The 18,132-nt window shown below is 36.5% G+C and overlaps 1 protein-coding gene across 1 annotated transcript in view; it reads right to left on the bottom strand.

Annotated features, from left to right (window-relative positions):
* Positions 1–18,132, bottom strand: part of ABCA13 (ATP binding cassette subfamily A member 13) — a 442,652-nt gene that overhangs the window by 30,215 nt on the left and 394,305 nt on the right. The window contains 4 exon segments of the mRNA XM_077118896.1: positions 2,356–2,448; positions 5,863–5,966; positions 8,030–8,164; positions 14,207–14,357. Coding sequence (XP_076975011.1) covers positions 2,356–2,448; positions 5,863–5,966; positions 8,030–8,164; positions 14,207–14,357 — 483 coding nt within the window.

The following is an 18,132-nucleotide window of genomic DNA, read 5'->3' as shown; positions in this document are numbered from 1 at the left end:
TTAGTAACAGAAATTTAACTTTATTCCAGTGGCAAAGTGCCTAAGTAATGGCTAAATATTTTAGATTTCCTAGTATCCAGGGGGTGACCTATAAAGCATAAGTAGAAGTTATTGGTGAGACTTTCAGAAAGTCTGTTTAGGAATAGTTGGGCAATTTGGCATGTGCTCTTTTTGCTTTCCTCTGATTCCTGTTGCTTATTTCTTAGAACATGGATACAATGGGTAGAGATACAGCAGCCATTTTCTGACCAAGAAAACTGTAAAATTTTGAGCCACTGAACCATGCCAATAGCAGTTACCTCTGTATTTCTTATTAAACATATAACATAAATATGCTTAAGGCAATGAATATGCTGAAGTCATTTTGGTGAATGTCCTATTACTAATAGACTAATATAGCTCATAACTGGTACAGAGGAAATGTTTCAAATATACAATAAAGAGAGATGAAAAAATGAAGAAATAAAATTCGTTTCTCTGCCCACACCCCCCGCCTTTCCCCTCACCCCCTCCCCTTAATTCTGCCCCATTTCTGTATCCCCTCCACGGGGAGGGGGAGGGAGGCATTTTGCCCATTATGAAGGCTGGTCTCCGAAATGCTGCACCCTAGACCCTGCCTGGCCTTCTGAAAAATCAATTTCCAATTTCAAACATCTGTCTGTCTGCACTAAAGGCAGGGTTGGGGGCAGTTGCTGCTGGCTAAAGCCAGGAAGAATAGGATGAGGTCTCAAGTTAGATTCAAGAAAATCCCAGATAGTTCCCAGGAATAGAAATTTAAAATATACACTGGAATACCGACTCTATGGTTTAAAGATTGTTCTCTTAGAAGTATCGCCTAAGATATTTTATCAGTGTTATAAAAACACATAAACTTCAGAAGTTGTTCAGAAAACTAAGTTCAATGTTTCATTGAATAAACCACAAGCCATATTTTGTCTATTATAGTTCTGTAGTTCAGATTTAATAAGAACTCATCCTCAGCAATGAATTATCAGAGCTGAAACTCAGAAGTAGCCAGAGATTGGAAGAATATATAACCTGTACCAGCCACAAGATACTTCTTCCCATGAGGTTTGTTTTACGGATTCTTCTAGCTAGCTTTAGTAAGCCTTATGAAAGGCAAGAAGCTAAACTCACACATAAGTCACCCCAGCAATCAGGAATGGGGCTGTAAAATTTTATGTAAGCATTCATAAAGGTTAAAAGCGTGTGCAATATTGTTTATCTTTCCACGGTACTTATTAAAGATGAACAGAGTGCATGCCAAGTATTGTTTCTAGTAGATTCATCTGATAAATGATTGATCTCAAGCAGCAAGTGTCAGTAAGTTTGATCATCTCAGCACTTTCTTTATTTGAGCCAATGGAAAATTGATATTCTTTCCACAAATCTGTCACCTCAATCCATACAATTAGACATTTATTTTCTTTATAAAATAAAAATATTTAAATCTAATGTCTGTGAATATTTACATTGAATAATAAAAGGAAATGAGGCTTATCAATATGAGATGATAAATTACTCTATATAAAAAATACCAGATTAACCAATAAATTCAAAGAAAAATAGAAACTTTAGAAACAGGTTAGGCAACTACAAGAAACAAAAAATTATACTGGGGTATAAAAGTGTTCATAATAATTGATAACAAAATCACAAGATTCCGAAGAGAAAGCTGAAAAAGAGACGTAAAGAGGCAATTAACAAGGAAGAAATTTAAGGGATTCATGAGCACTGAAAAAACATCTTCAGGCTTTTACTAGTTATTTATAAAGTCAGAATGAAAAACAATAATGATAATCAACATGCTACTCTCTCAAATCAATAGAACTTTTTTAAATATAGCATTGTGTGCAGTAAAATGGGTTCCCCAATTCATTGTGGAACGAAACATAAATTGGCACAAACTTTGTATAAGTTTGCATGTATTAAAGACCTTTTCTTGTTGTCTCTTCATCTTGACTCTGTCATCATATTCCCAATCCTTACCAACTTTATTGCAAAGAGGATCTAATGTTCTCCTGGAAGGAATAAAGCAAAATTCTGTGGTGAAAAAATGCCATGTCTTTGATTTACTAATAATGTATTTTAAATGCACTATCTGATAAAGTGCACTTTATCTCAGAGCTCCCATCTACTATTCTCTAAAATGAGGCAACAGGCCTGTAGTTCCTCAAACACATTTCCTATTATAACACTGTATTATGATACTGATTTTTTTGGCAGGGTACGTGGTCTAGGAATCAAAGCCGGATCTCCACATGGAATGTGAGGATGCTACCACTGAACCACCTGTGCACCCTGTGATACTGATTTAATAGTCACCATTTAAAAGAAGAGAGAAATGCAATGTACCTATTTTTGATGTGCTGAGGGGACCCAAGACACTTGAAGCTGCCATTGACCATTATAGCAAGTCTCGTGCAGAGGGCTTCACACTCTTCCATGCTGGGGGAGAGGAAGCAGGATAGATCAAATGAGTCATGTCCAAAAATATAAGACAACACAAATTTTAAAAATGAAAAGTAGATTCAAAAAATACTACTGTTTGCAAGTCAGTTAAATTTCTGTATGGAAATCTCATGAAAACCAACTAAAGCACTTGTAGAATTGTGGTCAATGACACAAATAACAAAAACATCATTATCATTTCCATCTACCAGGAAGAACAGCCATAAAAATGCAAAGGACAGAGCCTTTTAGCAATAGAGCAAAAATATAAGGCAGTCAAGAATAGCCTTAACCAAATGTGTGAAAGTTTTATGAAAAGAAATGACATCTTTACTAACGGGCATAAATGAAATCTTGAATCAATGAAGATGTATCAAAATTCCAAAAGGATGGACTAGATATTTATAAATGGGAAAATTATTATGTCATAATATGAAAATGATTGTGATATAAAACAATAGAATATCATGAATGTAAATATAAAATATAATAAATAAATTATAAAATTAAATAATGTTACATTCTAATATAAAGCATATGATATAAAATATAGTACAAAATAACATCAAATTTAGAATTATAATCTGTTATATGATAATGTAATGGTATTCAAATATAAAATACTATAAATATTTGTAATATATAATTATGTTTTTAAGTTATAATTTGGAGATAGTGTAATGACAGCCAAAAGGTTAAGTTTCTCACCCATTAGGAGAAAATTTGGTGATTATAAAATGTATCTTTAAAATTACTTAGTGAAAAAAAATAAACATTGAACAAGAAGAGTAATGAAAGACTTTCTCCAGCAAACACTGACTTTTGTTATACAGCTAGAATAATTAAGTGAGGCGATACTCTAAAGAATTATAAAGCAGGTTGATAGAACAAAATAAGATAGCCCAGAATCAATATTATGACCTTAAATACAGCTGCAATCTGAGAATGGAAATGCAGACAATCTGGTAATTCTTGGTTGAAACAATTTTAATTTCCCTTAGTAAAGTGTCATACAAACTTGTGACCTTCACTTCCTGTCCTATGCTTTCACCATGGTTCTCTAGGGTAAATAAGAAAAGGTAGAAAGATAAATTCATAGTTAATAGGAAACTGACCAATATGGAGACTTATTTGCAGCTAGAGTCTGATTTTTTCAATGCATAAGAAACAATCATTGGTTGCCCTACTCTTTATTAATGGCCAGTTATTTACATTTTATATTACACAAATATGGGTAGATTTATGGAAATTAAGATATATTCTTAGTGTAAAGCCAAACGAAAAGCAGCACATAAAAGAAAAATGGTAGCAATATGTGGTCTTTCTGAGAATTTCCTGCAATAATTGCATGTCATATGAGAATTAAAAGGAATTTTTAATGTGACCCCATTTTACCCAATCTTAGAATCTCAGCATGAACATGAGGACTTAACAAATACCAGCAGAATGAATATAGAAATGCGTAAAGTTTCTGGAATTGGTAAAGCAAGCAGATCATTTTAAGTGAACATATATATATATGTATATATGTATACATAAATAAATATGCTATATTATGATAAAATAGTCATCCAATTTAATTTATTTTCATTATAAATTTTTATTTTCAAAAAGACTATGACCAAGTTAAAAAACAAAAAGGCAAATCCTTTTCCCAAAAAATAACTATGAAGCTGGATAAAACTGACAAAAACAGCCATGTCAGCCCTTCAGCATTAGCCAAGGGTATAGAACAATGTGAGAAGCATTCATGGCTGACAAACTGCTTACCTTAGAATGAAGAGTGGCAATCTGTGGCCTTCTATCATGGGTTTCCCCATCCTTCCCAAGTTTTACCAACATGGAGATACTGGCAGGGAAGGTGAGTCAATGAGAATTAATGTCTTCTCTGCCATGGTTGGAAGGGGAGCACTCAAGTTGGACCACTGGGAAATGCACAGGTCCACCGACCTCGTACATTACAGTCTTAGTTCCAAAAAAACAGGGGTGACAACAACCCTAGTATCTGGCCTGAAGTGGGCTCCTTTAGCCTAGAGTTGTGTGGTGCAGCAATCCTACATCTGGCTGAGGCTACCTATATATGGAGTAAAGACTAGAAAGGGCCAAGCCAGTCATATATTCCTTGCTGACCTAAAGGCTAGCTATATGCATATTGGAGACATACAAAACAGTAGGGGGAAGGTTGAAAAAGTCCTGAAATTTGAATGTATTTCCCTATTCACACGCAGATCCATTTGCAGAGGATGGAAATTTTGTTGGCTTGAGATGGTTAACACAACCTCTGCTCAATAGCTGTCTGACAACTGGCCTACACAAAATTGTGGTAACTCCAAAGAAGAGAAGATTAACAATGAAAATAAAATAATAAAAGAAAAAAATCTGAACAGAGGCATCAACAGCTACTCAGGGCAAGGGTAAAGAGATGAGACACAGAAAAGCCCCAGCAAAGAAACAAATCAATAAACAAACATGCAAAATCAACAAACTTAAAAATACTGGTAACAACAACAACATTCAGAGGTTGGTGGTATAAAGCTATATGTACCCCCAAAAAACATGTTCTTAAATTTAATCCATGCCTGTAGATTGTAAGTGGGACCTTTTGATGAGGTTACTTCAGTTAACCCTCATCAAGACCCTCAATCAAGATGGGTCTTACTTCATAGGTGGAGTGATATTCAGACAGGCAGAAAGCCACAGAAAGTGGGAAACTACACATCAGTAAAATCTGGAAGAGAAGGGAGAGACCAGATATTCCCTTGTGCGTTTTCATGTGACAAACTAAGGACCAAGGATCATGAGTAGCCAGTTCCAGAACACCGGTCTTTGGAAAGAAAGCATTGCCTTGATGACACCTTGATTTGGAGTTTTCCAAGCCTCAAACCATGAGTGGATAAATTGTCATTGTTTAGCATAATCCATCTCATAGAATGTGCTTGCATAGCCTATGAAACTAAAACTAAAATCCTTATTCTGAAATCTAATTTAAAAATTATTTCTATGACAAAGGAAATAACAGATCAATTTCAAAAGCCTGGCAAGTTTTCATTTCAACTAATTCCACCTTCTGGGATAAGAGGCCTTGTTTATAAAGGAACTGAAATTTCATTTCAGAAAAAAGGTAGTTTAGTACTTGGCATTTAGTGAGATGTGGGCTCTAGATCTAGACCACCAGCTTCAAATTCTAGTTCTGTCATCTGCTTGCAGTGTGATCTCAGTCACATCACTTTACCCTTCTCACTGCAATGTCCGAATCTATAAAGTGAGAACTAATGAGTTCTCAATATGGTCAAGTGTTGTCAAGACGAGGCCTGAAGTCATCAAATGTGTCTGGCCCTAGGCACACTCAGGAACTGCTGACTGCTCTTCAGTCTGGCTCAGGAAATGACCAGAGTCAGGGATGACACACACCTGTGGGAAGTCAGCACCGCAGCACAACCTTCCTGAACCTCCTTCGTTATTGTTTTCCACAGATACCGCTTAGAGCAGGGATCCATCCCCGAGCTGGGCTCATCCTGAAGGAGAGAACACGGTAGGTCAGATCCTGGCCCACTGGCTTTACTACGCAGAGCTCCTTGGGATGTCCTGCATTGCTCTCAACAAATTAGGATGCATCTTAGCATCAGCTTAGTTGCCTTTGGGATCCGGGGCAGGTCAACCTGGATGATTATCAATGTATCTTTAGCCTATCTGAAATTTAAGAATGACACACTCTATAAAGACAGATGATAGCAGAAAAAGCTTCACTTTTTCAGCAACAGAAAATAACCTGAAATGTCTTGGAACCCAAAGCTTTCTCCTTCAATGAACATCAGAGCACTTCTTATTTGAACCACTTTTGATAGAATTGTATGATGCATCTCTGCTTTTTGTAGGCAGGGTGTACTAAACGCATTTTTCTAAAGAGCTTAGGGTCATTAACTTCCACATAGAAAGAAACAAGGGAAATTTTTTAAAAATCACACTGGACGGGAAAGCGAAGCACCTGTTTTTTTCGGCAAATTAAATGATACATGTGTGCTAGTTATAAAAATAAATTTATGAAAGGTAATATGATTCTGCATTGTTCAGTAAGAGAATTGGATACGCAATTTTGAATTTTCCTAATCCCCACCTCGGTTTCAGCTATGAGAGCCACTTTAGAGAACAGTGAAGGCTCTCAAATGCCTCTCTCTTTAGCCAGTTACTTCAAACAGTCATCATCACAGGCACTAATATTTTGGGGGCTAAAATTGTGTCAGACACTGGGCCAAATGCTTAATATGGACTATTTCATATACTGCTTTCAATGGCTCCATTAGACAGATACTGTTTTCTGGACTATTTTCAGATGAGTAGAACCACACAGAAAAAGCTGAAGGTCACAAAACCTATCAGTCTGACTCAAAAGTCCCCACTGCCTATGCCAGAGCATAAAGTGAGAGTGAGAGTGTGTCAAGAAAGAATGCCAGGGGCTGGCAGCCCTCAGAGGTTTACTGTTCTACACTGGAGAGGAGGGAACTTCTGCTGAAGGTAATGAGCATACTTGTCTAGTTAATTCTTCAATACAAGCCTTCCTCATCTCATTGCAAAAAAAAAAAAAAAAAAAAACCATGAATTGCAGCATTGTGCAAATTTTTGTTCTTATTGTCAGATTTCAGAGTACAAAATTAAGGAACGGTCTTGGAGCTGGCAAAAAGCAAGCTTAGTATACGAAAAAGGAATATGTGCATCAGATTCCAGAAAGATGACCAGTAAATGATGGGACATTGTCTCCAACCCAAGCATCTGGAACCTCAATTAACTCTCCTATTTCCATGCTGTTTTGATTTAATGAACAGGAATAAGGGAAGAAAAAGACATGCATTCTGTTCCCAAGTGTTTGAGTGCCCCTCATACTTTGCATCAGCATGAAGCCCTGGGGTGCACTCTAGTGATAAGAACAGAGTGTATGGCACACAAACAATGACTCTTTATGGCTTGAATGCCATTTATTTATACTTGTAGCCATTTTTGAGAAACAAGACAATTGGCTCTCTTTCTTGGTAATCACCCCCTCCAATTAATCTTTTGATTCAATCAAATTGAATTAATTACAGTTTCCAGATGGGTCACAGGCTGCCTTGTCTGGGGGCCAGTGCACATACTGCATTCCCTTGCTGGGTTGCCCACCTGCCATATCCATCCTCCATGCCCAGCCTTGAGACTCCGCACAGATGTGTCCTATCACTACGCCTATGAGAAACACATACATGCAAGTAGAAAAAGACTTTAAATAATGTTAGAGAAAAACATACTGGTTTTCCCATTACCAGAGAATTCTGATAGTTCTAAAACACTACTTTGAATGTTAAAGTGTCTTTGAATTTTCAATTTGAGAAATAAACATGAATCTATGAACTGAAATGTTTTATTTCCCTAAAATCCCAATGATATCATCGGAAAATGTAGACTTGGGCCAAAACAACTTATTAGTACAGAGAAGCAAAGTTACCAGTTTTGAAGTTACTTCTGATGGATTAAAATAAATTCACAAAGACATAGGTGATATGAATCTAATGTCAAGACATGGCACATGGCTGGTGTGTCCTCTACTCACCAGTAAGAGAATTTGAGGTTTCCCCACCAAGGCCAGGGCTGTAGAGAGCTTCCTCTTGGTTCCCCCACTGTAGGTGCCAACAGGTTTGTCAGCATGGGCTTCCAGGTGTAAGCGCCTCACGAGGTCCCCTGCGACCTGGAAGACAGGAAGGCTCCGTGAAGGTGCCACCCTTCACCGAGGTGCACCTTGGACACCTGGACTCAGCTTTGAATCCTGCCTCTTCCCCTTCTCCTCCTGCTCACCCCTCTTTCGTGGGGTCAAGTACATCTCTTGAAACACCTGCTTTCATGTTATAGGGAATAAGTCGATGGGAACTCAGCTTTTCATAAACTGTGAGATATCTAAGTGATGGCCAGGATACACAGGTCTGGAGCGCAGGGGGAACAGTGCAGGCAAGAAATAGAGACTCACTGCTGAGTCCAGATGAATTTCCATGTAAAGGTGAGCAGAGAAAAAGGTGAGCCAAAAAGAAAGCTGAAGAGGAGCAGTATAGGAATAAAACCAAGAGAGAGGGGTGTCAAAACTTCCAGGGAGGAAAGTTTAAGGAGAGGGGTTTCAATATAAATGTAAGGAAGGAAATATCCCATTTATATAAAGAAACCACTGTTAGAAATTGTCCACTCGGAAGTTTGGTTTATAAATAAGTGGAGCTGGAGGAAAGAGCAGGAAAATGTTTCTTATTCATAATTTCTGAGAACCATTTCATCAAGTAACAAGGACTGTAATTAATATTACTAAACAAACTTCCTTGGGCCACAAGTAGATTCCTGCTGCTCCCCAAGTGCATCGAGCACGTTCACAACATCTTTTCTCCTAAACTTGCCACCCTTCTATTACTTATAAATCCCTGAAGGCCCAATTCATTCCCTTATCACCCCCAGGCAGATAATTGTTCTCTGTTTTGTGTATTATTTGTGTCTCTACATCACTTTTATTTAGCATTTTTGAATGTAATTTTCACTACATTAATCTGTTTTCAGTTCTATCTTCTGTGTTGGGTTAGTTCTCATTGGGGCCAAGATTAATCAGCTTTCTTCTTTTGTTTCTAACTGTGTTTAAAATTTTTGCAAGCCATTTATTTAATTTTGTGACCACAGAGTTATTATGTGCATTCTTTCTTTGTATATGATCATATTACCAAATTTGCCAAGATCCTATCTCAATTCAAAATTAAAAGAAGAGACAAGAACTCTGTGGGACTGTAAAGATGGGCTAATAATAGTGTGTCTTCAATAGCTAAATAATGCAACACAGTTTTAAACTAATTCATACACTATTTTTTTAAATAACTATATAAAAGTTGGGATAGTTATAATAATAATGGCAAAATATTAAGAATCTCTAAAAACATTACGATAACACAGAAAAATGTAATTAGGATATGGGTAATAATTCATATTATTTATAAATCCTATTTATTTGAATGATGGCCTGAGGCAAATCAACAAAATGTTAAAGTGACAATTTGGCAGTTTCAACCATGCAGGGCAAGAAGAGACCAAACATGTTTACAACAGATGCCCTTTACTCTCAGAAAAGTGGTTGGTTGTTTCATCAAAAAGGTCAGGAAAGATAAGGAAGAATAATAAAAGGGAATGTATGTAACTTTGACATTTTACCTGAAAATGTATAAATATATCTTTCTTCTCAATTTGGATGTAGGGCATACAGCCTCTCCAGAACTTGCAGGTGCTTGCTGACTGACAGTCATCCTCCTTCTGGTCTAAAATACACACTTAATTCATCATCTATGATTCCCTTTGTGTTTCTTTAAATGGATCAAAATCTCAGTTGATGCAATTTAATGTGTGCAAAATCTGTCAAGATCTTTATGATTTTTTACATCTCTCTCATAGTTGTTTTGCACTCATTTCATTCAAAAACAAGTTTTTGTTTTGTTTTGTTTTGTTTTGCTCTATTAGAGAAGTTGTAGAGAAGGGTTTACAGAACAATCATGCATAAAATATAGGATTCCCATAAACCGCCTATTATGAATACTTCGCATTAACATGGTACAATTCATGAAAGCACATTTTTTAAATTGTGCTATTAATTCTAGTCTATGATTCACCTTGGGGTTCATGTAGTGCAGTTCCATTGATTTTTAAATTTTTTTTCTATTACCATATATATAAACTAACAGTTCTCCTTTTAATCACACCCAGATTTATAGTTCAGTGCTGTTAATTATACTTACAATGTTGTGCTACCATCATCACTGTCCTTTACCCAAACAAATAACTCACCTGTATGAAATCTTTTATTCATGTCATTTTCAAAGAAGTATCTTTCTTGATTTGTAGGCTTGTATTTCATCAATTTTGTAATATTTAATAAAAGCATATATCACCAACAGCAACAAGTATGACTGGCCTAAGAAGACTTGGTGATAAATGACTGACTCCTGGCAAATGATGGGCTCCAGTGCTCAGATCAGAAGTGCTCGGTGCTCAGGCTCAGCTCTGAGCTGGAGCAGAAGGCACTGGCTACATTTTGCTGTCTCACATTTTATATCAGCTGGCACAGTAATCATTCCTTCCTATGCAAACTCCCAATGCAAACTTCTCAAAATAATTCAGAAAATGAGCTGGCAAGCTCAAGGACTGGTCTAGTTGCCAAATAACATCATTCAAAGAAATGCAAGTTTCAAGGCCCAAAAGATACCAGATGTTAGAGTGTTGAGTTTCCTGTCAATGAAAATAATCTTGAGGTCAATAGTTCCTTTTTTCTGAAAATAGTAAAGTAATTTTCTCGAGATTGTTTAATATGGATCATCCTTTTCTCATAGATTCATTTATTTTAATATTTCATTAATATTATTTGAATAATTAAAGTAAATTTAAATAGATAAAAAACAAATAAGTAAATGAAACATCAGTGAAAGTTCTACATTGTTGAAAAGACAATTGCAGAGGTCAGATGACAGACTATGGTTATTGTTTCCTGGGAGAGGGCCCAGGAGAGGTCATAAGACCAGTACACCAGTGACTATTCATATGAGAGATGGAGGAATGGAACTTGGAGGGCTTCCAGGAAGAGGAGGCATTGGTGCCCATCAATGTAGAAGAACCCAAGAGAATGGCAGATATGATTAGAAAGATTTAGCTTTTTGGAGGGCTAATTGTCCCGAGGCCAGCAAAAATGACAAATTGGGAAAATGATAATATTTTTGGTTATTTTCAGATACATAAAAATATAAGTATAAAAAATATCAAAAGGAATATTTATATCACTTCCATCCATTTTATTCAAAGACTTCTAATATGTAAACAAATGTAAAGATAAAAAGGAAATAAAACATAATAAAAGCATCTGATTCTGTTGAAAGAAATACATTCAGGATAAGAGAATTTTTTAATAATCTTGCCCAACTAGTGGTGCTTACTTTTGTGAAACCCGTAGACATATGTCATATTTTCCCAACTTCACAAAAGGTTAAATTTTGAGCCCTGCAGATCCTAAATAGGTTACCCATAGGAAAGACTCCAAAATATACAGGAACAAATATATTGGGTTTAACCTTGTACTTTCTGAATGTCACGCTTTCAGAAAAAAATTGAAAATTGTTCAATAAGTATTTTGCGGCAGTGTTTCCTGCATTCAGCACTGCTGTCAAAGGAGTGGCGAATATAACGTCTTCACAAACAGGCTGAAAAATACTATCAACACCCCAAAATGTCACATGTCAATGGAATCACTCTCCGCTGCCAGGTATTTTTTCCCACCCCAAATTCTAGAAACTATACACTTAAGGCAAGACATCAGAATTCATTCATTTTTATGTCCCCAGTGCTTGATTGTGTTTGGCACATGGTAGGATCTTTATAAATAAAATGTGAGGGAAAATAAATGGCCCAGAGATTCACATACACATGTATGTGATTTCAAAGCCTTTTTTTTTTTTTGCTAGCACACACAATGGCCACATCAAAAACATCCAGATCAAAGAACAAAATGAGTAGATAAGCAGGAAAAAGAAACTAAAGACATAAGATGGAAATGGTTCTCTTCTCACTCTCACTCACATCTTCACCTCCTGCTCTCCTTCCTGCCCTCTCATCGCTTCGAACTTTTTATGATGCGAGGAGCACCACTGCTTGAGAAGGGAGTTATTGCTTAATGGATAGAGAGTTTCTGTTTGGGGTGATGAACAAGTTTTGGAAATGAATGATAGTCACAGCAGCACAATACAGTGAAAGTAATTACACCGAACTGTACACAGGAAAGTGGTTGAAATGTTGTATATATGTTACCATAATAACTTTTTAAAGAACAGATCAAGATACTAATAGCACTAGCAATTCCGTCTTTTTTACATGACTAACAATATAAATACAACTGAGTGGCAGGAGAGTGTCTTAACTAAGAACATGTGCTCTGTAACTGGGTTATCTGGTTTTAAAAATAAACCCCACTACATGCTAGCCACGAACTTGGACAAGTTACCTAACCTCTCCGTCCCTCAGCTTCCCCATTTATAAAATGGAAATGATGCAGTTGCTGTGTGATACTTAGAACAGTGCCTGTCACAGAAACTACTTAAGTATTAGCTTAAACTATTGGCTTCTGTTATTTCCTAACAATCCCTTCTGACCATCTTGCAATACGCAGGCTAGAAAAGGATAGAGAAGGATATTTCCATAATTAAAATATTCCCACAGGACATGGGAGGGGGAAATCCTCAAAAAGGTGTGCGAATTCCCTTGGGAACTTCTGAAAAAGTAATCGGTTCTAGCGGAAATCTCGGAGCAGAGTCCGCAAAATAAAAATCAGTTGCTGTTTTCTGAAAGAAATGATGCCAATTCCTAATTGGCAGCCACGAAAATAATCTTTCTGATGGTAGAGGAGTTCAAAATAACAAAGCTGTAAGATAGTTCGGCATTCAGCGGCAATTGCCCTGGATTTCAGAAAGCACCAAGCCTTGCTATATTAACAGGAACCTTTTTCTAGAGCGCATTTCTCCTGTAAAACAAAGGGGCCAGCTTACAGTGTTTGTTAAGGACCCACCTCTCTAATAAAAAACTAACAAGGGGGAGCTGACAGAGAGAAACACTGTCAAAATCTGAGCCAACAATTAGTTCTGGCTTTCCAATCGCTGGTTAACCCTGCAATGAGCAGGTCTCCTGTGGAGTGGTCAGCTATCTTTGCTTCATTAAAATAAGACCAGATGAAATGACCAGGGTCCCTGCAATGATGAGGAGAAATTCTGTCCTAGCTTCATTTAAAGTTACAGAGCATAAATCAGACATGAAGAGGGAAGCATTACAAACAGAGCTCAAAGAATGAATTTTCATGGACCAGTGAAGGGAATGGCCATTCGCTTTGTCTCCTGTGCGTCCCAAGATGTTCCATCTCCTGCAGTATCTAACTGAAAATGCACCATAGAAGCTACTTATTTCTGCTACTAGTTCAGATGTTAGAAATCCAAACACCCCCAATTCTCTACAATGAGATGTAGAAAAAGTAAGCAATTGCAATCCACTGGTTTTTATTTGGAACTTCCTCTGAGCTGCCAGTCAGAGCCGTGTGTTCCACTTCACAGACCACTGCTTAGCAAAATGGAGAAATGACAGCTGTCTCTTGCTTTCTCACTATTTAACCCCCTTCTCCTTCTCTCACAGACAGTGATGGGGGTGGGGTAGCCTTGAGGAGAGAGTTATGCAGCTTTTTGACAGTGTCGTTCTCCTGAGATCACCCAGAAAAGCACTGAGGCAGGAAGCTGTCAACCTTACTCACCAGGAAGTCATCCATTCAAAAACCCACCAAACTCCACACATACTCTAGGCGACCTTCTCTGTGGCGCCCTGGAGATACCAAGTTCAGGATGTTTGTTCATGAACTTGACAAACTAACAGTGCTGAAAATGTAAAAGGCGTTTTAGGGAGACTAAAAATGAGAAGGTTACAAAGTTACAAATGATTTTAATTATGCTTTAACTCCCATCAGATAATTTCATCACATAGCTACATTTTAAATACATAACATACATACAACATAAATAGATTTCATTACAGTTCCTTCAGCATAACCCATATTGGAAAATACCTTTCATGTAAACGTATCTGATATTAAATGGTTCCTTCTCCTCAGGGTAAGTGTGCAGCCTCGAGATCTAGATGTGGTCTCTGTGCCTTCCTGAGCCTTCCTGTTTTCTGGAAAATCCCAGGGGGTGCTTACCTCGGGGATGCACTGCTTTGGAATCCCACGCAGGCTGCAGTAATAATGGAGATGTTCCCAGCCGCTCAGAAGTTCATCTAGGGCATCCTTCTGCGGACAGTAGCCAATGAGAATGCCTGCTGCCCCAGCAGAAGACAGGTCCACCTTTTCTCTGCTTAAAGAAGAAGCCCCGGCTTAGAAAGTTGAGACTTTCAGAACAAACATCAGTATTTTTCTTAAACTTGGCTGATCTGCAACAAGTTGATTGCGTGGTATGTTTAACACACACATCAGAGGCTGGGTGTTAATTGTGGTGACTCCAGGACTGTTTTGGGTATTAAAGAAAAACTTATAAAGCAAAGAGCTTTGTATTTGGCTTATGACAAGTTCTCGATACTCAACTCTTCTATTTATTATTTTACCCCATCAAAACAATTTATATTAACAGCTAATAAGTCAGAGTCTTAACTATCAGTTTCAAGTTTTTAAAAGGTTAGATTTTTATTATAACAATTACCTATAATCTCCCATTGATCATAAGGAAGAATAGAGAGGAACAATTGAGAGGTTTTATTCATTGTCCCAACCTTTAGTCATTTCTGAATTAACTTGATGCTAATCCTTCTAGTGTAGCTGTGCTACATGAGTTTAAGAGTGAGGTTTATACAAAATTGTTTTTACTTAAAGAACAAATATTTTGCTTCACTTTTACTTTTAACAGTAATATATAGGGTGGTGCACCAGTGGCTTAGTGGCAGAATTCTTGCTTGCTGTACTGGAGACCCAGGTTTCATTCCTGGAGTCTGCCCATGTAAAAACAAAAACAAAAAATCAAACAGTATATACTCACCATGGAAAATTTGGAACAATTGAAATGTCTCCACAGTTTACATTCAGACTGTTTTCTTACTGACATTGCGTATGCAGTTTTATATGGAAAAAAATGTTTTGAATGTAAAGATGCTTGAGAACACTTCAGAAAAGAAAATTCTATCTTTTAAATCGAAGATAACATAAAAGCATACTTGCTGAGAAATTGTGACTGCTGCACAGGCAATAATTAGCATGTCTCAACATAAAATGAAAAGCAAAAGCACAATGAATCTAGTTATTCAATATCATTATTAATACTTATATCAAAGTAATATATACAATAAGTGAACTATGAAAAAAACTTAGCTTTAAGTTCTTAACTTTGTTTTTTCCTTCATAAGCTTGTAAAATGTATTCCCTTAAACATATATTTTTTTAATTTAGTATAGTAAAATGTTTATTTCAGTCCAATTTTTGATACTTAATAGGAACCTTTTCTTTTCTAGCCAAGTCACTCTTAGGTATTCTATTTATCAGTATATTTTAAGATTTCTTAATTCTTATAAAAAGAATTTAAAAATCTTATGATTTACATATATCATAGGAAACCTCTGAACATATATATATATATATATATATATATATATATATATATATATATATATATATATGACTGTGCTAGTTTGAAATTACTATGTACCCCAGAAAAGCCATGTTTCCTTTCTTAATCTAATCTTGTGGAGGCAGACCTATTGTTTAGGATGGAAACCTTGATTGGATTGTTTCCATGGAGATGTGATGTACCCAATTGCGGGTGTGACCTTTTGATTAGATGGAGATCCGATCACGTCCATTCAAGGTAGGTCTTGATTAGTTTACTGGAATCTTTTAAAAGGGGGGACATTTTGGAGAAAACACAGTTGCTTCAGAGCTGGCAGAGACACAGACATTTGAAGATGCTTGGAATGCTGACAGAGAGATGCTTGGAGATGCAGAGCTCAGCAGACACCGCCATGTGCCTTCCCATGAGATGCTAAGCAAGCCAGAACCCTGAGTTGTGTCCCAGAGAAGCTAAGTGAAGACCCACAGATGCTTAGAGAGAAAACCACTGGCTTTAGAAGCTGGAAGGAACAGAACTGGGGGCAAGGACCAGCAGACACCAGCCACGTGCCTTCCCATGGGACAGATATCAGTCTTCCTTGCCAAGGTATTTTTCTCTGGATGCCTTAGTTGGAAATTTTTATGACCTTAGAACTGTAAACTTGTAACTTAATAAATTCCCTTCTTAAAAGCCATTACTTTTCTAGTATATTGCATTCCAGCAGCATTTAGCAAACTAAAACAGGGTCTTTTATCAATGTCTTCATTTGGAATATTAGAATGCCATGAATTGTTTTTAACCCCTGCTTCTGTAAAAAAAAAAAAAAAAAAAAAGTCACTCAACAATTTTTTTAATAGAGTTTTTGTTTCACTTTTTCCCCTTCCCCATTCTTGCCCTGCAGGAAAACCTACGGGTTTTCAATTTTTCTCTTCATTCACTATTATCTACAATTCTCTCACTCGTCAATCAGGGGTCTTTTCAAATATATTCTGAATTTCTAAAGTGCATACCTAACATCATTAATTTAATATTCTGCGCTTTGATCTTGCTTTTGTAAGTGACAAATATATGGATTTAAGACCTGTTATATACTAAATTTGTTTTAGGTAGCTCCTATCTCATATTCCCTTGTCTTTCCAATTCAGGTAGGGCATTTTTCATGTAGCATTCTACTTCTGTGATTTTACTTTTTTAGACCATGAGGATAACAAATCAGTTTTATTCTTTTATAGTTTTATAAATCAGTAAGTCAAAATATTATTTTCACAATTCTACTTTTTCTCTAGTTCCAGTCACATTTTATACAATAACGTACAACATGTTTTGCTGTTTACCCATCCTTGCTGTGCTGGTTTGAACCTTTTGTGTACCCTAGAAAAGCCAAGTTCTTTAATCTGCATTCAATATTGTTGGGTAGGATATTTTTTATTAAGTTGTTTCCATGGAGATGTGACCCCCCCAGTTGTGGGTGGGACCCTTTGTTTAGGCGGTTCCATGAAGGTGCATCTTCACCCATTCAGGGTGGGGTTGCTTACCAAAGCTCTTTAAGAGGAAACTATTTTAGAAAAAGTTTCAGAGTCCACACAACCAGAGACTTTTGGACTTGCCGAAAGAAAATGCCCCAGGGGAAGCTGTTGGAAGAAGCAGGGAGAGATTGCCAGCAGAAGTCGCCATGTGCCTTCCCAGCTGAGGGAGAAACCCCGAATGTCATTGGCCCTTTCTTAAGTCATGCATCTTCTTATGGATGCCTTAGTTTGGATGTCTTCATAGCCTTAGAACTGTAAACTTGCAATTTAATAAATTTTCTTTTCAAAGCCATTTCATTTTTGGTATATTGCATTCCTACAGTTTTAGCAAACCAAAGCACTTGTATAAGGGGTAAGGTTGCCATAAACTACAGGATATTCATTCAAATTTGAATTTCAGATAAATAGTGAATAAAAATTAAATATAAAGCATGCTCCATGCAAAATTTGTACCTCTCATGCAAACAAAAAAATGTTATTTACCTCAAATCTAAAGGTAACTGGGCATTCTGTATTTTTATTTGCTAAACTTGGAAATTCTAATAGGGGGAATATCTGTACAGGATATGTGTATATATTATCTGTGGCTTCAACATTCCATGCATAAGATATTTTAAATTCATTCTTAAAATTGTAGCTAAACTGTGTTCTGTTTTCAAAGCAAGAAATAAATACTTTAAGGACAGAAAGTAACAAAGAAAGCTGTGTGTGTTTGCAGAAGAGATGATTATATATACATACAAATATATATATATATATTTCTAGAGACTTATTGTTCAAGGCACTTAAGCAAGTCTCTGAAACCATTAGCTGGCCATGAAGCTAACCAATCCAAGATTTGCAGGGACCACACATGACAAAAAATACACAATTTATATAATTAGTTCAAAAAAGTCACTTGACAAATATACAGCAGCAATTACAATAGCAATAATTTAAAAAAAGCAGTGACAACAACATATCCTAAGAGGAAAAGGGAGACTTATTTACAGTGCTAGAACATTAAA

The sequence above is a fragment of the Tamandua tetradactyla genome, chromosome 1 (genome assembly GCF_023851605.1).
Source record: "Tamandua tetradactyla isolate mTamTet1 chromosome 1, mTamTet1.pri, whole genome shotgun sequence".
Classification (NCBI taxonomy): domain Eukaryota; kingdom Metazoa; phylum Chordata; class Mammalia; order Pilosa; family Myrmecophagidae; genus Tamandua; species Tamandua tetradactyla.
This window is presented reverse-complemented; position numbering and strand designations above follow the sequence as displayed.